We start from the raw sequence: 23,598 nt of genomic DNA on the forward strand, positions 1-23,598 counted from the left end.
TGCCGGTGCCGTCCGGAATCAGCATCCAGATTACACAAGGATGCTGCTGCAGAGTTTATACGCTGGCGCCCTCTTATGGTCAAACTCAAGAAACGTCAGCAAGATTCAGTGCAATTAGCGTTGCAGCACTGCAAATTGGATTGGTTGGAAAATCATTAGAATTTAATTTAAGCTACTCCTAATGCAGTTGTGTTATCTCAATCCATGGACATGTAATATGCTGCTAAATGAATGCAAGTACAACATGAGAAAACATGATGTGATGTATGTAAGTATATTGTTATAAAGTTGTCTTTAATGTTGAAAGTGCATTTTAGTATGATTAGCAGTGAGTCTATGGCAGTGATTCCCAAGATGGGGCGCAAGGTCTCAATTGGATCACTGAGAGGCTTTCACAGCGTCCAATGCAGAGCACTGACATAACCAGTCACTTTGTTTAGTGTACCGTTATGTAAAATACCACTGGTTTCTTAAAAAGCATTTTCTTGGACAATCTGGAATATCTGAAATATTTTCAGATAGGATTTTATGTTAACAGCTGTAAGCACGTGGTTTAATAAGGGATCTATTTATGTGTCACTGACGTGGAAAAGTTTGGGGTATCCCGGTACATCCACCTGGCATCAGCACCTGGGTGGGAGAGAAGTCAGGATGTTGTTGTTGATCCGGATCCGGATCCGCCCAGCCTGGCGTCACAGCACCGACAAGATGGCCGAGAGTACGGGACGAAAGTGAGAGAGGAAACAAAAACACTGGCGTGCTATCCGTGCCGTGGATGCCAGACCTGTAGAGCTGTTGAAGACAAGTTGGTGCAAAGATCAAAACTGTGTGGACGGTTTATTCAAGACTCCGTTCTGTGTGTGACATTTTCGGTATGCAGACAAATTGTGCTCCAAGCCAGCTCGCTGACAGAACGTTTGTCAAGTCGACTGCGTTGGCTAGCTAGCTAGTGAGCTAACCATGTTAGCTAGCTGACAACACCGTTAGTGAGAGAATACGCGTTCAGAGAGTGACAGTTAGGTAATTGTGAAATAAACAGTTGTTGCTCGTTTCTGAGAAGTAAAATTTGTTGCAGCAGCATAACATCCCTGGGTGGGAAATTTGGTTTCACGCACTAGTTAACGCTTAGCCAAGTGGCTAGCAAGCTAACATTGCGGATTTCTTGTTTGCAGCTTCAGAGATAGCATTAGCAAACGTCTGTTAGCTTGCTCAGCTGTTTTGGGTGACTTGGGGTTGTTCTGACACAGGAAAGGTACACCAGCGTGTGTGGGAAGGACAAATTCCTCTCTACATAAAAGTACCCGAGACGGTTTTCAGTAGGCCTGTGTAAACAGGTGCCCTAGAGGATTGCTAACATTAACGGTGCAACAGCCGGGACTGTAAACATAAGTCAAGCCGAAGAGCTTTCAGCCCTGCGTTGTTGGACGAGGCGCACATCTAGGCAGCATCACCATGGCCCATTCTCCCGTCCAGGGTAACCTGCCAGGGATGCAGGTAAGCCATATGTATTGTGAATTTGTTCCGCAAGAAGTAGCTGAGGTCATTGCCAGAACAAAATGTACACTTCTTGACTCCCTGCTTTGGGTCTGTGGACCGGGCACTGCACACACACACACCTAATTCAATGATCTGGGACATGTTATGACTCAAGTAGTTACATCTCGTAAAATCCGATACTCCCGGGGTCGGAGGTCGGAATATTTAGACTGTGATGTACTTAAGTGTTGCTGCAGGGGGTAAAATGAATCATGGGAAATGCATGTCATGCATATAAATTATGTCACAATTTATCGGAGAACATATAATTACAGGAACTGTAATTCATACGACACGCCAGGCAATATAGCATAAAGTTAATTTATATCCTCCCTATGTTGTAATTGTTAGTTAATAACAGCTGGTCCTCCACTGAATGCACATCTTTTCAACAGAAATATACTTTTTTAATGCAGAAGTCTGATATTGAATCTATTACTTGCAGGCAGTGGAGCTCTCTAGATACCTTGTGCAAAGAAACTCGTGCACACATGAGCCTTGTTCTTGCCTCTGCTGCTATCTTTAGTATTGTGCCTATAGGGAATAATTGTGTTGGGTAGATAACTAGAAGAGATAACTGTTCCTAATGTAAACTGCTTCATGTACCAGATTGTATTCACGGTGCAGGTTTGTTAGCAGCTAGAGATAAATGAGTGCAGACCGAGAATCTGGGGGAGAATGCAGCAGAGACAGAAAACTGCTGGGACTGCTGCACTTATAAAGGCTTCACTCCATTTCGCACATTTTTTAAATGGAGGCTCTTGTTCCAGTTTGAACTCTTTTCCCAGACAAAGCATCTTATTGTTTTATTAAAATGTAACTCATTACTCTATTATTTCTTCATCTGTTTCGAACAACACTTTCCATCAACAGAATCCCTCTTAAAGTTATCAAACTAATCTCTTTTAAGGCACCAAAAGGATCTCCTTTGGTGACATAAGGATCCCTTCTCGCGTAAAGCAGCTGTTTCATTTTTAGCTATCTCAAAACGGACATATTGACCCTATCCCTTCTCAAAAAAGGTCATAAAAGGAAGTTGTTTTTGTCAGCGCCTGCTTGTGTTTCCCACACAACAGCCTCCGGAGATTTAGGTCATTTTAGTTTACTTCCTGAGGCGTTCAAGTAGGTTTTTTCACTCCACACTCAGATACACAGGCTACAATGTGCTACACCAGAAAAGTTGGAAATATGCCTCAGTTGTCATTGGATTCACTGAACACATTTTCAACTTTTCCCCCGACTTGTAAACACTTCAGAGGGCCAACTAAGCCTTTCTTTGTCTGACCACCCTGACACAGTTTCAAATCATGCAGAACTACTGGATTTGTCTTTCCTGTCCTTACGGCTTCGACATTCCTTTTCGGGTGTAAAAGTAATGTGATGTTGGCAATCTTTCACCACTGCACCAGCACAAATTTACAACTTTAGTACCTCATCTGTCGCAAAACCAGAAAATCAGGAAAGAGTGCACAACCATATGTGACAGGGGACTGGATCAAAAAACAGAAATTACTGAAAATGACTCCAGTAAACCTTACATGGAGGTGATTTATTTTAGGTTAGTCCCTGAGTTCTCTCTCAATCTCTGTGATTCAAATAGAAACATTTTATAGGACGTTCACAGATAATTCCCATTTTAAATACTTGGAAATATGTGGAAATCAAATATAAGCTTTCCTCATGCAACTGCAATACATTAAAGCATGTATTAAGTTGGATACATTGAATGATGGGTACTCTTAATCATGGCAAAGTGTTCATGAAGCTGCAGTGATTGATGTGCTGCAGCCATGACTCCTATCGCCTATGGAAACTTGCTATTAGCTAATTGAGTACTTACAGGAGCGCATTAGAGGTTGCCAATCTGAGTTCATCAATCTGAAATATATCTGCAATCTGAAATTATTTGAAATTGGTTTGGAAATGGGATGTAAAAGGACAATAAACCCAAACTTCCAGCTGAGTACTGAAATGACTAAATGTAATTTAGGCACATATTGTGTGTTATTTGAATTCCTTTTTAATTCTCTTGTTGTCTAGTTGTTACACTCTTTCCCTTTCATTCTCCTGTGTCTTTCTCTGTACAAAAGCACAAGGTGTTGCAGTGAGTGAATTAATGCATCCTGTAAGAATGGTCCCCTGCTGGTGTTTCCTATTTACTCCCCAACATTCAGTTCTTTTCAAGCATTCCTTTTTTCTTTCTTTGAATCCTCCTTCCCTTTCCTCCCTGCTTTGTTCCCCCTGCCCATCACTGCTAGAATGCCAAAGTGGACCCGGAGGAGCTGTTCACCAAGCTGGAGCGCATTGGCAAGGGTTCGTTTGGCGAAGTGTTCAAAGGAATAGACAATCGCACCCAGAAGGTAGTGGCCATCAAGATCATAGACCTGGAGGAAGCAGAAGATGAGATTGAAGACATCCAGCAGGAAATCACAGTGCTGAGCCAGTGTGACAGCCCCTTTGTCACCAAGTACTACGGCTCATACCTGAAGGTGATGTTTGTTACATACATGGACATGTATGTGGTCAAGATCATATGCAATGAAAGTTCCTCGTTCATCCTTTTTCCCCATAAGTCAAACCTTCAAGTGAACGAATGGGATGACACACAAAAGGATTTCTCACCTTCTACCCACTTTTTCCCTGAATAATCCTAAATTAAAAATGGATTAGCCTCAAATGACTTTAGACACCCACCAAGCCAGTACTAGTGTCTTCAGAAGTTACTCAGGAATGCACCTAGCTCTTGACACTTCACAATAAGCCAGTAACCACCCTCATAAACAAGCTGTGAATACTTATCTACAAATGCACCAAAGTACTTAATGATCTCCATCCCTCATCACTAGCAGCTCATTCACTTTATGCTCTGTCCTCACTGTTCCAGGACACAAAGCTATGGATCATTATGGAGTATTTAGGTGGAGGCTCAGCATTAGACTTGGTAAGTGATTCACCGTGCCATGCTTTTGTTGTAGTGAGCTCTATACTTTCTTTCTGATCACTTAAAAAGTCAGTTAAGTATCTGGGTTTCCCCCAGGAAATTGGTTAGCTGAGGCGCTAAGTACCACCCACAGTGGTCCAAAAATTATGCTGATTGTTTACTAATGAATCTGGTATTTTCAGCAACTCAAAGTAGCTGAATTCTTTGACTTTTGTATTCTTTTTTTGAAAACACAATTGATACATTGCTCTACTATGCATTTCTGCCAGCAGGATGGTGTAAACTACAGTTCATAGTAATAAAGAACATGTCAGCTAGTTCTCACCTACTGAAAATACTTGTTTAGCTTAGGGAAGGGGTAGTGCCTTGAAAGAGCATGCAGGGGACCAGGACAGAGGATAGAAACATCATCAATGCGCTCCCTCGCTTTGAATTTTCCAGACAGTGATTGGCTCTGTTTACACATCAGCTCAACTGAACATTACACAAACTTTATACTTGGGAGGGTAAAGTCTGTTTAATGTCCAGTTAAACTGATACAGACTTTTGTGTCTTGTGCCCTTCGTTTTTAAGAAAAATGTAGAATAGCAATAGATTCCATTACTGTGAATTAAAGTTGTATATTTGTCTTTGGATGAGTTAGTCTACTGTAAAAGTAACAGTCATCCACCCTTAGGCTCAGCTGACACCCACAGCTCACTAATTATGTTTGTTTTTCTCCTTAAGATGGAGCCTGGATCTCTGGACGAGACCCAGATTGCCACAATCCTGAGAGAGATCCTCAAGGGCCTGGAGTATCTGCACTCTGAGAAGAAAATCCACAGGGATATCAAAGGTAGCTGACTGAGTGAGAGTGCTGCTATTAGTGGACACAGGTTTCAGCTGACTAAATGGCATCAGTGAGCACACACAAATATCACATAGCACGTTAATGGTATTGATGTCCACTTACGGTTTCATTCATTATGTAGTTTGTATTTCATTGGGGAGTAGAGGGGGAACACTGCAGCAGTTCACTAAAAGGCTTTTGACAGTTGTTTCCCTGTTTATTAAATAAATTGTTGATGCAGATAAATGGCTTTGACAAAAGTGTCTGAAGATGTAGCATAGCTTCTCACTTGGTGTGTCTAGTCTGAGCTGGATCACTTTAACGTTCACTTTCTCCTCCCGTCCACAGCTGCCAATGTGCTGCTGTCCGAGCAAGGAGAGGTGAAGCTCGCAGACTTCGGGGTGGCCGGCCAGCTCACCGACACCCAGATCAAACGCAACACCTTTGTTGGCACGCCCTTCTGGATGGCCCCTGAGGTCATCAAACAGTCGGCTTATGACTCCAAGGTGAGGTCAAAGCCACAGTACACTTCATTACATTTTGTCTCACTCCTTCTAGCTACACTGATTTGCATTCCTCTGTCAGAATAACTCTTTGAAACAGTGCTAACAACTCATTCCGTCAGACTGCACCCTGCTCTAGTTGTGGACACTTGTTTGAGAGCAGAACAGTAATATGCTGCTTTATGCTGTGCCTACACCTACAGCTTGAACATCATACTCTGTACTGTACATCTGCAACAAACCTTCAGCTGCTCCTGCTCCTTTTTACTGCTAATGCTGTGCAGTGATAGTAAACAGATACAGATAGGGTTTAGTCATGTCCTTGGTTCCCAAACATTTTTAAACCATGGCACCTCCAGACTCCTGACAGGCCAGTACAACCCACAAGGTGATAGTTATGTGAGGACATAGTTAAATTGGCACTACTACTACTAGCAAGTTAATCTGTTAGTGTGTGATTGTAACTGTAACACAGAATTCAGAGGTGAGAGGCAGGGAGATAACTGCAAAACTAGTTTTCATGATCATCATCATTATAAAATTTAAAAGGCTAATTGATCAGTCGTACTACTGAAAAGTAGCCTGCTAACCTCTTCACCCTCCCCCAGTTATGTGACCTTGTCCTGAAGGTCACAATGTCCCTCGAGAGTCTCCTCATAGTGATTTTAGTCTCTCATAGTACCCTTCAACAACATCTCAGTTACTTCTCTTAGTCACTTGACATATTCAGCATCTTTGCTGACAAATGAAGGATGTTTTGTCTCAACATGTCTCTTGAGATCACCTAGTGCTGTTGCCACATTTGATAGTTTTTCCCTGCAGATGAGGCATTCATGTTTAGGACAGCCAGCTTCCCTGAAGCCACCAAATATCATAAATGAGGTGGTTGCCTTTGTACACATTTCAGTTGTTTTGGGTGGCTCACCACGTTGCCAAGCGCTGAGATGTATCAGCATTTCCTTGATCTATTTACAGTAACAGATCTTTCCATTGCTGCTCTGACAGTTGTTATTAGCTGTGCACCTGGAAAGTGTGTATATACTATAAACTACAGCTGCTACTGCCATGTCACCTGTCTTAGCTGCTGCCTAACTGCATGTTTAGTGGGTTTTAATATGGTATTTTGAGCTTTATTTGTATTCCCGTACCAATATGACATGTTTGAAAACATAAAATAAAAATGTAGATAATGTATATGTTATTAATCTTACATGTTCAGAAACACTGAAATAAAGATTAAAAAAATGGAAGTAAATTGTTCAGCACCTTGGCCTGTCTGCAAAGCACTGCAGGGTGCTGTTGGCACCACTGATTTACAGTAAGTGCTTGTTTTGCTGAGAGGCAGCCTATGACTGACCATATAAAGTCACTAAAGTAGCTTTTTCACAGCTTTACTGCTCTTACTCAGGCAGTTATTTTGAGCACAGTTTTCCGACTACTCTACCCATCTCTGGTCAAAGGTCAAGGATTTCTACAGAGGTTGCTGAGGTTAATTTACTGCAAGTGAATCTCAACAGAATAAGCTTCAAGATTTATAACTCTAAAATTATAAGCGCTATAGATAAAGTAGTACAAGGCTTATGGAGGTCTTGGAGTGCAAAATATGTGTAAACCCCAAAATTAAGAAAGAAGTGGTGGATTACTGTAGGGAGCTCAAGGAATAAATAGTAGCAGTTCTGATTGTTGGTTAGCTTTTGAATGAATATAGTCTATGCAGAATTGTCATCATGTCTCACTATGTATTCCAGGCTGATATCTGGTCTCTAGGCATCACAGCCATTGAGTTGGCAAAAGGTGAGCCACCTCACTCAGAGCTCCATCCTATGAAGGTTTTATTCCTCATCCCAAAGAACAACCCGCCTACGCTGGAGGGAAACTACAGCAAACCACTTAAGGAGTTTGTTGAGGCCTGTCTCAACAAAGAGCCCAGTTTTGTAAGTTTGTTTTTGTGGGTAGGGATTTGTTTTTCTGTCAGCACACATAACTTAGAGTTTCAGTATGCTTTTCCTGACTGCATCATGTACACATCTCACTCAGTTTCCTTTATTTCCACAGAGGCCAACTGCCAAAGAGCTGTTGAAGCATAAGCTGATCGTTCGCCATGCGAAAAAGACCTCCTATCTGACTGAGCTGGTGGACAAGTACAAGAGGTGGAAGGCAGAGCAGTCTAGAACCACAGAGTCCAGTTCTGATGAGTCTGACTCGTAAGTCTGATTCTTTCTTTTGTGTGTGTGCTGAATGGTGAGAATACACAAATTGATCCTTATCAGTTCCTCTGTCATTCTTACAACATGTGTCTGCATTTCATTGCTTACCCATGCTGTGGATATCATATTCTGAGAAGTACTAAAATAAATTTGACACAAACACATCCTACTGAGGGAGAGAAACCTCCTCTGTGCTGCTTGTCCTCCCACATTTGTTATGATAAGACTGAAGCACTTAATATGCAACACTTCATTACTTACCCTGATAAATGTTTAAATCCTCTTTAACGTTTGTCCAATCAGAGAGCAGGATGGCCAGGCGTCGGGAGGGAACGACTTTGGCAGTGATGACTGGATATTCACCATTCGAGAGAAGGATCCCAAGAAGCTGCAGAACGGAGAGGGACAGTCAGGGGCCACAGATCAGGTAAGACAGGAGTACATCACAGCTTAAAAACAAGGAACCACATTAAAAATTCAGGCAGGAATTTTTAAGTTACCAAAGGCCATCTTCATCACACATTGAGAGAACAAGTTTGCAGATGGTGTGCACTGTTCCAGAGGAACTAACTCATGATAAGATGGTGTGGTGTTATTTGGGGAGATATGCATGCTGTGCTGATTAGGAAAATTCCCCTAAGGTGAATCTGTGCTACTTTAACTTGTTTCCACTCCCCCCTTTCTCCCAATCTCACATCTCTGTTTTGTCCACAGACAAAAGACATTCCAAAGAGGCCTTATTCACAGAGCCTGGCCACAGTCATCTCTCCTGCATTAGCTGAGGTAAGGAGCTACATCTGGATAACCAACAGACTGGGTGGCCACAAACTAGTCTCCTTCACACTCATGACTTCTCACTTAATAAAAGGTCTTTGAATATAGTGAAATGTCTTGATCCAGACTGTTCACAAGAGTCTCAATAGTGTTTTTACTTATTCAGGAAAGTTTCACTGAGAGACCTCTTTTGCAGGAGTGGCCTGACCACACTCACAGTTACACACATTCACACCTGGAAGCAGCCCAGTACAACCACAGTCTCACCTGCCAGGGTCTTGCTTAAGTGCACCTCTGTTGTAGTAATGAGGGAAGTCCTTCTGGTCCTAAGCAACTTTTTCTAATAAAAAAGTCAATGTTTCAAATATCTGAACTTGTAAATGGGTTGAATTTGACCCATACACAATAGGAGGGCTGAAAGTGTTAAAAAGGGGTCAATATGTAAATCATCTCATTCCCTAGAGTGTTCAACACTGAACAAGTTCATGGGTGACTGTTCTGATTAGAGGCTTTATTTTCTTTTGAGATTCACACATCACAGAACTTAATCCCAGCTATTTTCTGGACGTTTCTCATCTAATACTTTGTGTTTGTCTTTAATCAATAACCAAATCTCTGTCTCTTCACCTCCCAGCTGAAGGCAAGACAGGAGCAGGTAAATGGGAACCCCATGGTCCTGGATGAGCTGAGAGAGGCCATCCTGCTGGCTGAGGAGGCTTACCCCGGCATCTCCGATTCCTTGGTGGCCCACATGGTCCACAGGCTCCAGAGGTAATAGTCATGATTCTGTGGACAAAGCAGAATCCTTGATCAAGCAATCCAGATTTGTGGCTTTATTGTAGCATTATTCAGTTTATCCTACAGATGGCATTTACTAATCTGTACCATTTTTGTCTGTTTTTTTTTTAACAGTTTCTCCACAAGCAGGACATCCTCCTCCTCCCCATAGTGATTGGCTCTCTGCCCCAACCCTGCTCTCCCAGGCCCCCACCCCCCCCAAATACCACAGCCAGGTCAGAGGGTTAAAAGTCAGGGGTCAACTCATTCAATACCAGCTGACCATGTTTGACCTTCCATGTGGGGGGGGGCGCTAATCTAGCCTGTAAAAATTACTGAACTCCAAAGCGGAGGACAACAGAGAAACTCTGGAGAGCTTCTTTTAGCCACTTATGAGAGGGGAAGTTTGGGGGCCAGCAGAACCCATGGATTCGGCTGTGATGGAACAAGACTCAAAGTCAGAGCAACCCGCCAGAACAAAACATCAACAGCCAAGTCGGACTCTGGGCTCTGTAGATGCAAGACTTCTCCAGCCTCACAGCTTGGAGTCTCTAAATGGAATTTGCTCGATGAGGAGCTGAAAATCTCCCCCCAAATCCAAGACAAGACTTCAGTCCCCCTCTTAATGCAGGCGTCATATCCCCAGAACCTCTGAAAGCATGCTTGATGAACCTGCAGGGATATTATCTTAGTGTGCGAGCTGCGTGTGTGTGTGTGTGTGTGTGTGTGTGTGTGTGTGTGTGTGCGCGCGCGCTTGAATGCACAACATGTGTGTGGGCACCTTTGAGCGTGTTTGTGTGTGTGCGTGCGTGTGCGTATGTGTGTGCGCATGTGTGCTCTTGCGTATGTAAGACTCCCTGTTTAGGCAAATTGCAGCATTCTTAATGAAACCTCAGGTAAAGTGCTTTAAGTGGACTTTGTCCTCCAAGGCAGTGGGGGGAGGAGGGGGAGGAGGAGGAGGAGGAGGAGGAGGAGGAGGGGGGAGGGGGGGTCGCCATGCTGTACATGATTACAAGTTGTCATTGCGGGAAATGAATCACTGTGTACAAAATGGTCATGCGCATTTTGTAGATATTGATAATGTTTAAAAGTAGATATTTAAAGATTTCAAAAGTTACTCCAACAGAAAGAACAGAAAATGCCTTGCCTTTTTGAGATACACACATCTATGTTCTGGCATTTCATCACAGATTTAGTTTGTTTTATTTACTCGTCAGTGAGTGAAATTCAGTTCAGTATTCATCAGTGTTTTCTTTAAGTGACTGAGTTCCAATCTTCCATCTCAATCACCTGCTGAATCATCGAACTAACTATGATACTCAGCTTACTTTGTTTAGAGGCAGAGCTTTTCCTTTGTTTTTGTAGTCAGGGGGAAAACTCCCACCTGTACCTATGTTTAGACAATTTAAGTCAGTTTTTAAATTGTTTAGGACAAGAATGAAGGTAGATGTGTCAGCAGTGGCTCTTTAATAACAATATTGAGCAGAGCCGAGGACAATTACAAGGAGGAACCACTATGGGCGGTTTGAATGCTGATATCATGTGAAGTATTATTTTTCCTTGGCTTGTAATTTATCCTCAGCATTACTTACAAAACTAAAGTGGGGGTGAGGAATAACTGGCAAGGACCATTGTAGGCAATCACATCATGACACTTGCTCATGGCCAAACTAAACCATATATCAGGACAAGCCAAGCTGCAGACATCAATGCCATCCTTATTTCCTCACTCCAGACATGTGTTCTAACTTCCACACCATGCTATAGAAGTGCCATGTCCTCTTTTACGCTTTCACCAGATGTTTGTAGTATGATTTGCACCTTTGTTTTCTAATTTTCAGATCAGTTTTTTGCACTTTGAAAGTGTGTCGAGTATTTAAAGAAACCTGTAAGAGGAAAGAAAACACAAAACGAAAAAAGTTGCTAATAGCCATGTTTTACTATATATGTTTACTTAAGAGTTCCAGAATTTACTACTGTGCTAATGCAGCAATAATGTTGAGGAGTTGCATCAAGACGCACTTGTCAACACAGGGATTGAAAGAAATTAAGAAATATCTGATATTTTTATAACTGCAAAGAGTTAAGTATGGAAATATGGAATGCTTTATGGATATGGGCACCTGCCTCCTGGCAAAAAATATCTATACCTTACAGAAAAACATATGCTACGGAAATAACTACAAAATGTGTACATTTGGTCTCCTTTATCATAGCTGACAGTTTATAGTACTGTATATAATCTTTGCTTGTGTCATTTGAGAATTCCCAAGTTAAATGTAAGCTCCTTGTAAGCTTTCAAAGTGACATGAGAAATAAAGATCTAATGGTAACTGAGAACTTTGTCCTGTATTGTCTGAAATGCCGTAATGATTTGTCTATTGTTCAGTTATCAGCACACAGTAAAAGGTGCCAGAGGTTGGGTGAGAATTCCTATTCATGTTAAATAATGTCGGGCAACGCCATCACAGATCTGTTTAGCCTACTGAGAGGTGACACCATTCTCCAACCCTGACCCAACATACCTTTAAACTGCCTTTGAATTCTACTCTCACCCAAGCAGTCACTGGAGCAGATACTCATCAGTCTGACCCGGAGGAATGGATCCTGATTATCCTGGCACCACCATTAGGTTGATATGTAAAATATATGAAGAATATCAGCCAATATTCTGAGGCCTGATTTTTTTTTTTACTCCCTAAAGCTGGTATTAGTACCATGATTGGCCCCAGAACTCCAGTAATGGTAGGGCTCTAAATATTATGCCTACTAAACCTCAGCAATTTAGGATTATCACTTTGGATGTGTTAGCATTTAGCTCAAAGCTCAAATACAGGCTACAGAAACATCTGATTTTGCTATCCCTTGGATTTCATGAGAATACAAATAATAATAATTTACAAATGTTAAGAACATCCATCAAATATTTAATTTCCTGACAAGGGGCCGACCCTACGCAGGGGCAAGAGGGGGCAGTGCCCCCCTAAACAAATGTCTTGCCCCCTCAAATCAACATTAATAGTTGAGCTCATCAACACATTTTTTCAGACTGGGTGAATGTTTAGGACACATACCTGTTTGGTTTGTCAGGTGAGAGCTGGTGTTTGTGTCCAGGCTGCAGCAGCTGAAGCAGTAAACCTGGAAAACACAAGTCCAACAAACAACTTCATTAATAAGGAAGGGTTCACCTCCAACACCTGAACAGTGCAGAAGAATACAACACTGAAAACTGAACACTAGAACCTTGACAATCACACACTGAGATCTGAGGTGAATAAATGAATTATGTTACTAGTACATGACTTTATTGATCTCAGAGAGAAAAACTATTTTTAAAATCATTTTGAATATTTCAGCTCATACACTGTGACCTACTCTTGTGGCTTAAAACTTGTGGAGGGGCACAGAGTTCAAATCTAAGTTTCAAGCTTGTATTTAACTCAAAACTGAGCTCAGTGAAGTCGCATGTCACTACAAACACATTTCCAATCAATAACATACACAACAGGGGATCAATGGGTGTCCATAAAGAAACGTTAAATGACCCAGAACAGACACAAAACTACAAAGACACAATATGATGTAACACGACGACCAAACGACAAAGAAACTGACCATAAGTAGATGTAGAACAGCTAGAATGGCACCACAGATAGACACAGAATAATCACATCGACGTGATAATCCGCCATAAACTGATTTAAAATGACAAAGACGTCTTTTAAGGTAAGGCTGATGCTAACGCTCGCCACTGATGCTAACGCTCCCTCGAAACCATTGATGCTAACACTAGCCGCTAACTGTTTGATTTACCTTCGCGCCGCAGGTGTGTTCAGCGTCCAGTCTCACTCGTGTTCGACAAAAAACAGCTATATATAAATATACTGTGTGAAAATGGAAGGCTTGGCTTTGAGTCATTTATTCAGTTTTATCTTTAATTTACACATCACACAGCGTCCGCTGCAAACTCGTTCCTAAGGATCCTCGTTCCTGAGACACAACATGACCGCGCATAGGGTTCCAGATTTCTGTGAGCAGGAGGTATGAAGGACAAAAAATAAATAAGTATAAATAAATAAATGTAGAAATAGCATTTTACGTTATCAAATGTATTTATTTTGCATTTATTTATATATTTATTTATTTATACTTATGTCATTTTTTTGTCCTTTTGTCCATACACTGACCCTAGGAGCTATTCCAGCAGAGGCTCAGTCTTCAGGTGGGACACCCGAGCTGAACAGGTCACAGGGTCGAGGCCTGACAAAGTGCAGTCCACTTCTCCAGGTTGGGGGATGGATATGTCGCTAATAACACAATTCCATGGAGAAAACACTGTCACAGGCAAAAATGCTCCACTAAGTGTAAAATACTCTCCCAGAAAACTGATGCGGCCCTGTTCAGACGGCCTTTATCCTTGTTTAAGTGTGTATATTTCACCATATTTCTGAACCAGTTTTAGCAGGTGAAATGTATACTGCATCATAGCTTACTTCTTTTGTCCACTTATTTATTGTATATGTCAAAAAGGCTTTGTATTCAGAAAAAGAAATTTATTTGAAATTATGCCTTTACAGGTTTAATGAAACCACTGCTAATACAGATAATTACTGACAATTGCTTCATGTGTATGGGTTGGGTGTGAGGCCAAATTGAAATCTGAGTTTGAATGTGGAATATGATTAAACGTGTCAGCCTTTGGTGTTAGACTTTACCCTGGAGCAGATGAGGACATCATGTACACAATAGTGACAATATATTACAATACATACAACTCTGTGCTTGGAAATAAATACAAATGTTGGAATGGTTTCTTTGTATGTGTACTCCAGTGCATTACAAAATACTATGAAACAAACATTACATTTAGGTGTTGCTACACAGTGCAAAATAAATCATAAAAACAAATTTACAACAGCAGGATTGTAAATTAATAACCAGTAAAGACCCAGGGATTTTATTTGTAGTAGTAACTTCTAAAAAAGCAATATTCTTTCAAGATTTAGAAATATAAATAATAGTGTTTGAATTATCCCTGCCAAGATCCGTCACTAATACTGACCACTGAGAGCTTAACAATCTAAGCCCTATTTCTGTGTTCTTACAACCTCTGCACCATGTCACTCCGGTCATCCATTCTAACCACTACATGTACAGCAGTGCACTGATCAGCTACTGACAAAATGACCAAAGAACTAACTGGCACAGGCACTCTCAGGCATGAAACACAGAACCAAGTAGGATTTGTATGAGAGGAGGGAGAAGCTGTGGAGAGGGGTCCCTTTACATCTTGGACTGCTGGATTACGTCGTCCTCGTCAGAGCTGGAGTCAGAACTGGAGTCAGAACTGCGTCTGTCCCCTTTGTAGTGCTCGACTGAGTCCTTCCTGGCCATCTCTAGACTCTTCCTCTTCTGCTTCTCGTCAGGCTCCTTCTGGGCAAACTGAGCTTCTATCTTGGTCGGGTCAATGTAGGTGTAGAAATAGGCCATGATGGCAAAGATGATGCACACCAACACCAGCAGAGAGGCAAAGAGGATGTACTCAGCCCACTAGTGAAAGGAGACACACACACACTGTTAATTTGGAGACTGTGTTGGGTATGTAGTATCAGTGTATGGATGGTCATTGCATTAGGAGTGCTTTTGTTAAATTTTGCAACCACATCTGCTCTGCAAAAACTGCTTTTTGGCCACAAGAGGGCAGCAGAAACCAGCTGTAAACACGAAACTGCAGATCTCCGTTTAAAACTGATACAGCTAACTTGTCAGCAGCTTATTTACACATCCAGCAGATACATCATATTAGCATATATTAGTCATAGAGTCTCCGTTTAGCTCTGTTTTGCTTTAGTGTTGTGTAGGTGGTGTACAGTTCATTTTTAGAGCTTTTGATGCTGATGAGAGCCGTGAGACTGAAGCTGAGGTGAACTGTGATAATTCTCTGTGGGTTTTTCATTCTGAGTAACTGCTCTTACATACAAGTAGACAAGCTTTCACTCTGCTTTTTAAAGGCCAGTTTTAATAGATTTTGCCTGAGCAGTCAATTCTTTTTTAACACTCAGTAATATGATTTATGCCATATGAGGGAAAACCTTGAGGTGAATATTTTTGCCAATGTCATGGGGGTTTACAATAAATTAAGCTAAAGCATGAATAGTTTTTAAAGTCCTTGAATTTGGGATCTGCACAGACCTTGTGTTCTATCAAAAGCAGTTACATCCAGTCTCATACATAAATTATAGGCATTTCTATCACATAAAATGAACTTGCCCTGGGTTCAATGTAATCCACCCACCTGATCTGGGAGTGTTGCAGCCTCTGCGACAATAAGCACAATGATGTTCCCTACAGCAACGGTTAACAGCCAACCAGCCTGCAGCACAGACTTCATGTTGCTAGGTGCCTGGAGAGCAAAAGGAGATTCAAATAGAACTAAATATTAAATACCACTTATTATTTGTGTTGTCAGTAGCTGCTTCAGCAGGGTCAGATATGAGAGGAGAGTACCCTCTACCTGTGAGTAGGAGAACTCCAAGCCAGTGACAGAGAAGACCACCTCTCCTGCAGTGATGAGGAAGTACTGAGGAATCTGCCAAGCCATGTGTATGGAGTTGGGCCTGATGTCCAGCACTGGTCGGATGCCCTCTTGGCACTACAGGAAACAGACAGGTGCTCAGATCTGCTACCTCAGTGGAAAAGTTCCATCTAATCTACACTGTGACTCAAAGTGTATTCATTAGTTACATTTGGTCCAAATGCGAATGTTGGCGTGATGATGTAGGTGTAAGAGCTGCCGAAGCCAAATTTTTGATTGTAGACACACACTTGTCCAGCATTATTCCTGATCAGGAACTCAGCACTGACATAACAAGAAAAACACCATTTAGGGAAAAGGATTTTCTCTTGTATGACTGAATGCGATGTATAGTGTGTAATGAAATATCAGTCTTACTTTCCCTGTGGTACTGCAATATATTTTGACATGTTGTTGGTGACAATGTCTCCAAAGTCCTCGTTACGCACTGTTACATTCACAGTTGAGGCGAAGCCATTCAAAAATCTGGGGGAAGAGAATTCAGTACGTCATAGGTGAGAAAATATCAGTCTTAGAGCAGAGCTATGTAATATTTGACACATCAGCCACCTACTGTTTGGAACATTTTATATTGACTGCAAGCCAAAGTTATATCCCCTTGTTACGCAAAGGATTTTTCTCCAAATTTGTCCTTTTGTGTGTGACATATGGAATATCTTAACTACTTATACATATATTAAATCAAACAACAATCTGAGAAGAAGGAAATGATCATGCTTTAGATTGAATATAGTTACTATATGCTGCTGTAAGCTCAGCAAAGACAAAACTTTGGATGTCAAAAAATAATAATTCATTCATGAGAAAACAAAATCTATTCAGCTTTGCTGTGAGTAATATAATTATTTTGGGGAAAACAATGATGATGAAACAGGAAAGTACACATGTTCTGTCAGGTCTTCAGTACAAATTCCTGCATGTTTCATAAAAATGTGAAACTTGCCTGATAGCATTAGCTCCCTGTTCCGGCTTTGAGGTGATGTCCTTGAACTGAGGACAGAAAGATACTTTAGAGCCTCCACGTCTTTGAACTTAAGTTAAATTTGATGGAATCCACTGACAAAGGAAACATACAGGATAAACATCCAACTGAAATCACATTTATCATTCCTTTTTACTGTCACAAATATATATATAAATTAAGAGAAATGTTTTATATCAAACTATGCAGCTTACAAGCTGACATTAGCACTTAGTGCTGGTTACTGCTTTATGCAAATATGGCTTAAACTGAAACTACTGAACTGGCTGTATGGAAAAGGAACAAGAAATCCTCAATCTGTGTATGCAGAGACTGAATGGTATTCCAAGAAATAAATGGGAAAACAGGGAGGGCCATCATGAAATTAAAAAGGAGGAGTTTCATTTTTGGTGTCTGAACATTATTTGGGGGGGAAAGAGACCTGATATGACTCTTGATGCCCTGATAGAATTAGTGCTATGGAAATGGACATTATACAGAATTAATCAACATGTGGAGGAGGTTTTAGAGTTTGCATTAACTGGAGAGCAGGGGAAATTAGGACCTGTTTCTAATATACACCTGTCCCAAGTAGAGTTCTAGTTCTCTCTGCTACTTATGATACATTTCTCCCTTGACACAAGACATGTAAGTTACAGAGCAAATATGTACGCTGGAGCAGACAAAAAATGTTATTTCAGTTGGACTTTAACCCTATCTGGTAGGTGTGCTTACAGCTATGGGCCTGGGTTGGACCCCATCCTGAACGATGACCATGGTATTCCGAGTGCCATCAGATAAACTGACCATCTCAGGAATACCATCCCCCAGAATCAGTTCAAATGGTTTATCAAAGGTCAGGTAATCCTCATTGGCCTGTGAGAGAAGAAAATTACTCAACATCAGCATGTCCTCCAACCTTTACTCTATGTGAACAAGGTGACTTAGAACAGACCTATTAAGAGTTAATATATTTGGATTGGGTAGAGTACCGTGAAAGACTCCAACATAAACTGGTTGGCACCAGCTTTGATGGGCAGTGATTTGTTCATCATGTTGATGAACTTGGCTTGGCCTTCATTGCTTGATGGGAACTTTGGCAGGGTTTGCTGGAAGAGGAATGGAGTCATGTGCGTGAATTGAGCTTCATAAGGTCACGTGTGTTTAAGTTGCCCAGTGTGTGTTTTTTGTTTGTGTGTGTGTGTGTTATTCTTACATCAATCTGTATCTGGACGAGAGCAGCAGCCACGAAGGCGAGAGCAGCGAAGAACATCCCCACAGTCATCCTCTTTAATGGACTGCAGGACAAACACACAGATCACAGATTGGTTTCAGGAGGCCAAAAACACACACACACACACACACACATATATATAAAAATATAAAATAAACTCACGTGAAGTTTAATTTGCACTTGGCGATCAGTGGGTAGATGATACTGTCCATGATTGGCACCAAAATCAGGATCAAGATAGGGTTGACAGTCTAGCAGGAAGAAGGTGAGTCAGTCTTTTAAAGTCTGTTCTATCAGCAGCATGTTGACACACCACAGCAAACTAAGTAATGTGTAATCAACACAAGTGTCTCACCTGCATCTGATCGGGCTGGATTATGAGTATTCCCTGTTGAGGAAGAAAAGGAGAGAGAAAGATAGAATTTCAAAACAGGCCTTTCTGTGTTTCTGTGGTTTGAGCTGACAAAGTATGACTGTGCAAAAACGCTGGGAAACTTACAAAGTCACCGTTCATGGTAGTCGCCTGGAGCGTCCATCTTGAGCCCTGTGGAGGAGACACAGCTTTTATTTAGTCTGTCTTTAGAGTCTGCCAGCACACCTCTGGTATTAATTAGGGACATATGAAATGGTGGAATTAATTAATTAATCAGGGTCTCTCTCTCTCTCTCTCTCTATCTCACACACTCACACAATCACATACAGTGTATGATAGAGCAAATTGCCAGTTACCTGCTGGTCAAAAGAGAGCCCAGAACATGGGCAGTGGGATGTAAAGGAACAGCACCTTCAGCACCATCTTCACCTGGGCAATCAGGAGTTTCTGGATCCGAATAGAGAAGATGATTATGCCACTGACTGTAGTGTTCGTATTTGCATGTTCTTATGTTTGTATATTGCACTTACATCGTATTTCTCCTCAGCCCAGTCCATCCAGTGGGCTCTTTTGGGATACTGAGAACTACGATGCCTGAAGCGGTTCTTGATAGCAAACTAAAACAGCAGGAGAGACATTTCCATATTCATTTTTCCTCCAGTTAGAGTACATTTTGTTACTGAAACTTTAGGTGAAAGTTGGAATGGATTGTGCCAGCGCTTAAAAAAACATTCAGTGAAACATGTCTGTCTTTGAGGAGCCACTTACCCCAATACATCTGCAGACTTTCACCATGATGTTACCTTGAGGGGCTGTCTTATTGTACATACCACTTCCAACAATGAACACAACTGCAGACAGACACACACACACACATAGATATTAATTATCTTTTTCTATTTTTTTATCTGATGTTGACTGTAAGTATTTATGCTACCATCTTCTTATAAAATATGCTTTAGTGAGTGCAATAAAGGTTTTACAAATTGTAACATTTAATGGTTAGTTAATCATTTGTTACTAGTTTCACTAATAAGTAACTATTAATGATTCTTTTACAACCTGGTTGTTCTTACAAGTGGCTTATTTCTTATCTTTGAATAGCAATAATAAATCACTTGTTAAGCAACAATAAATAAATAGCAAAAAATACAGTAAAAACTGAAGTAGCAGAGGCCAAGATATCCTGACTCTTAGTCCCTAATGTGACTCAAGATCAAAAAACCCTGAATCCTACATTTGTCAAAATGCAGCTGGATAGAGTCGTTAATCAAATCAAACTCCACACCCTCAGTTTATAACACAGGTTGCTGAGATAACCCTCGTGAAATCACCATGACATCATCAGGGTTATTTTCTTAGACTCAACACATTTTAACATTTGGTCCCTCTCCCCTGTATTTTGCTTATTTTTCCTTGACTGTGATGTTTGAGCTTCACTGTGCAGAATGATGTATGTGCAGAGTTTGATATTAGGCTGCTTTATGTTCACCATGCTTAAAGGGACAGTTTTTAATTAAGTAATAACTTTTTGTGGAAAAACAATATGAGACTAATTATTTTCATGATTATTCAATGTCTTAAAGGGGATGTTTAATAAAGTGTGTTTAATTACAAAGTAGCACTGATCTGCTCATTAGTCAATAGAGACGTTTAAAAGTAAAAAGCTAGTTCTTACTCAGAGCTACCACCATGAGAGCAGCAGGGACACCAAAGGCCAGTGGGTAGCACTTCTGCTGGGTGTGAATTCCACATTCCTGAGCTGAAAACCACACAAAGCCATGAACACATGTTTAGGGTCAATGACATATTTTCTGTTCTGTGATCAACTTCAGTGTCCACTCTTACCTCTGAGGATGGGGGTGATGACGGTGGACAGCAGACTGCCAGCGTTGATGGAGAGGTAGAAGATGGAGAAGAAGGTGCTTCTCTGCTTCTCCTGTTAGACACATGAAGTTTAACATGTCTTAGACAAAAAGCACTGATGCTGGTCTTTCTTTTGTGTGTGTGTGTGTGTGTGTGTGTGTGTGTGTGTGTGTGTTTGGGGGGTGGGGGGTAGATCGGGGTGTTCAACAGTGCAATTAATATCAAGAGATAATCTTTGTTGCTGGCCTTGGACAGTGTAATAAATTCCCTGTGACAGATGTACCCATTAGTTAATAAACAACCAGCTGGGATCAAACAGAGATACAAGAAGTGCTGACGAGATGCTAATGATAGCTGAGCGAGGTGTCTCTTTAACTGCTGTGTGTGCACAGATGCATGCAAGAAAGAGAGGGAGAGATAATACCTGTGTGCTGCATGTGGTGTGTGCATACGTGTATGTACATAAGAGAAAGGGCAGTGTGTGTGTTTGTGCAGGTTTACATCAAGAGTGTAAATATGTGTGTGCATGAACATGAACAAAAACAAAACATCCGTAAAAGACACTGTAATGCAAAGCTACAGGAAATACTACTCTGTGTGTGTGTGTGTGTGTGTGTGTGTGTGTGTGTGTGTGTGTGTGTGTGCGTGCTTGAGTAACATCTAACCTGATGGTCCCCAAACTGGTCTCCACCAAAGGCTGCCACGCAGGGTTTGATGCCTCCTGTTCCCAGGGCAATAAGGATCAAACCCACCATGGACAGAGCTCTGGAGGAGAAAACACAGCACAGTCAGTCAGTACGTGTCTGTAACTGTTTAACTGTCATATTTCTATTGTGTTCCACTGTTCTGAGTGTGTTCAACCCACACGTGGAAGCCCATGTTGTCAGGGGTACCGTCCTTGTTTGCATCTGTGATGTCATGGATGGCGCTTACAGCCAGGATGACTTGTCCCAACGCATAAACGATGGACAGGTAAATGATAGTCCTGTGCAGAGGAAGGAGGAGGAGGAGGAGGAGGATGGTGGAGCAAAGATGTAAACAGGTGTACATCAGGTTCAGATAGAGATAAGATAAACAAGGGTCAAAAGTCCAACGATGAGAGTAAGATATTCTTTAACCTTAACTCTAAACTGGTTTAAAATACTTAATATGTGCAGCTAGACAAGCACAGGAAGCCAAAATATATATCACTACAACACTATACAAAGCAAATTACAGTTTATGGATATTGGTAGCTTTTAATAAGCAAACTGCAAAGGAAAATTCACTTTTGTTTGGCTGCAGGATTTGAAACTCACTTGAACTTTCCGAGCCATGAATCAGCCACGATGGCTCCAAGGATGGGTGTCAGGTAGCAGAGGGCCACAAAGGTGTGGTAGATGGTGGTAGCAAAGTCATCATCCCACCTCAAGAAGTACTTAAAGTACAGCACCAGCACAGCTGCAGGCAGCGAGGGAGGAGGAAGGAAAGGTGTAAAAATTGATATATATTTCTATATATTGTTGGATATTTTAATCTGTAACAATAAATCATAGCATAAAAAGTAACTACTTTTCTTGCCACTACAAGTTCCTTTCTTAAACACGTCTGTGAGTGGCTTAGTAATTGGAACACTGTTGCCAGTTTGGATGCTAAGGAGAGCAGCTGCACAAAACGCCTGTGCAATGCATGCACATGCTAGAGAGAAATCTTAATCTGCAGAGTAACTGTAGCTGACAGAAATGTAGCAGAGAAGTAGAAAATAACATAAAATGGAAATACTCAAGTAAAGCACAATCCCTCCAAAATGTAATGAAGTACAGTGCTTGAATAAATCTACTCTCCATCACTGACATCATGAATAAACTCAAAGGAAACAACATAAACCTGCATCAGACCAGAGCAACCGACTCACCTCGCATGCCATAGTAGGAGAAGCGCTCGCAGAACTCATTGACCACAATGAAAAAGATGCTTATTGGGTAGCCACAGACAGTAGCCTGTAGGAAGGATAGGAAAAATATAAGAGAGCATCACTAACAGTGACTGAGACAGCATATATAAAACATACTGTATGTACAAGTCCCATATTAATTAAAGGCTTTTTATTCTTTATCCAACTATTTGTGTCTGGAACAACCATGATGTTGATCAGGATTCTTCATGATTTTGTTTTTATTCCTATGCATGAGAGCATATTTGCTCCTTTTTCACATGTAGTCCTGTTGGATACCCAAGCAGTAAACAATACATTTCTGTTTTGTAAATACTACAGTACAATAAAGGTTGGACTTACACTTTTTCCCTTGGCCTTCTTCTTCCCTTCTATGTCTGCAGAAATAAAATAAAAGTCATATATTATATATACTGACTATTGTTAGGGCATTGAGTAAATAACAGTTTGATGTGAAAAAGAAGAGTAATGCATGTTCTAAAAACAGAATATTCCTCTGAAACTTGCAGGAAAAGAAATTCCAGTTGTACATATGGGATCTAGAGCGTCCCCTCCAGACCGGGACTCACCTGCCATGGCTGCTGTATGTCCCCTCTCCAACTGTGTCCTTCAGCAAAAAGAGACAGAGAGACTAGTGACCCCTGTCCAGATCGGTGACACGAAGACTGAGCTGAGGCCCGACCACCTTCTTATGTAACCTCCCATCAAACCTCCTGCAACGCCCTCTGATGCTGATTCACGGACTATGGACACTTTGTCCAGCACCTCCCAACATGCAAGTCACCATTATTCCAACCTGCCAGCACATTCCCTTCATCATTATCATAGCTGTGTGTGTGTGTGTGTGTGTGTGTCAGTGAGTAATTTCTTTATGACTGCAGAAGCTCAATGAGAGGGTCTTACCTCACAGATAAGGAGGATTGTTCAGGTGAGCTGATGACAGTGGTAACAGTCAGTGTTTTTCTTATTGCTAAGTTTCCTTATTGTAAGTATGGGATGTCACTTCATAAAGTGTATTTGTATTGAGATTGTCAAAGTATAGCATTGGAATAAAAACTGCTTTAAAAAC

At 41.2% G+C, this 23,598-nt stretch overlaps 2 protein-coding genes across 3 annotated transcripts; one reads left to right on the forward strand and one right to left on the reverse strand.

Moving 5' to 3' along the window:
- The first annotated feature begins 670 nt into the window (after positions 1-670).
- On the forward strand, positions 671-11,907 carry LOC108880201 (serine/threonine-protein kinase 24). 2 transcript variants are annotated; one of them, XM_018671625.2, is made up of 11 exons: positions 671-872; positions 3,795-4,025; positions 4,421-4,477; positions 5,204-5,312; positions 5,655-5,812; positions 7,558-7,743; positions 7,865-8,013; positions 8,320-8,443; positions 8,731-8,799; positions 9,425-9,561; positions 9,703-11,907. In XM_018671625.2, the coding sequence occupies exons 3-11, from the start codon at positions 4,442-4,444 to the stop codon at positions 9,737-9,739; spliced, it is 1,005 nt and encodes a 334-aa protein (XP_018527141.1). In that variant the 5' UTR covers positions 671-872; positions 3,795-4,025; positions 4,421-4,441; the 3' UTR covers positions 9,740-11,907. The 2 variants fall into 2 exon arrangements, with proteins under 2 accessions (XP_018527141.1, XP_018527140.1); XM_018671624.2 differs by having other exon boundaries at positions 729-1,494.
- Positions 11,908-14,099: 2,192 nt separating this feature from the next.
- Positions 14,100-23,262, reverse strand: LOC108880222 (solute carrier family 15 member 1-like). Its single transcript, XM_018671672.2, is given in 23 exon segments — positions 14,100-15,117; positions 15,863-15,970; positions 16,082-16,219; positions 16,312-16,426; positions 16,520-16,627; positions 17,106-17,152; positions 17,859-17,999; positions 18,116-18,232; positions 18,340-18,421; positions 18,520-18,608; positions 18,713-18,745; positions 18,857-18,918; positions 19,087-19,177; positions 19,261-19,347; positions 19,499-19,581; positions 20,409-20,492; positions 20,579-20,669; positions 21,262-21,361; positions 21,462-21,581; positions 21,895-22,036; positions 22,491-22,575; positions 22,872-22,906; positions 23,099-23,262. Coding segments are annotated over 23 exon segments (2,232 nt in total). The 5' UTR covers positions 23,106-23,262; the 3' UTR covers positions 14,100-14,850.
- Between the last annotated feature and the right edge of the window lie 336 nt (positions 23,263-23,598).

This window comes from Lates calcarifer, linkage group LG7_2 (assembly GCF_001640805.2).
Source record: "Lates calcarifer isolate ASB-BC8 linkage group LG7_2, TLL_Latcal_v3, whole genome shotgun sequence".
In the NCBI taxonomy this organism is placed as follows: Eukaryota; Metazoa; Chordata; class Actinopteri; family Centropomidae; genus Lates; species Lates calcarifer.

Coding starts and splice junctions, on each gene's coding strand:
- LOC108880201 (XM_018671624.2), top strand. CDS start 1,453: ATGGCCCATTCTCCCGTCCAGGGTAACCTGCCAGGGATGCAG. Junction 8,014..8,319: donor AGTTCTGATGAGTCTGACTC/GTAAGTCTGATT, acceptor TTGTCCAATCAG/AGAGCAGGATGGCCAGGCGT. Junction 8,800..9,424: donor TCTCTCCTGCATTAGCTGAG/GTAAGGAGCTAC, acceptor TTCACCTCCCAG/CTGAAGGCAAGACAGGAGCA.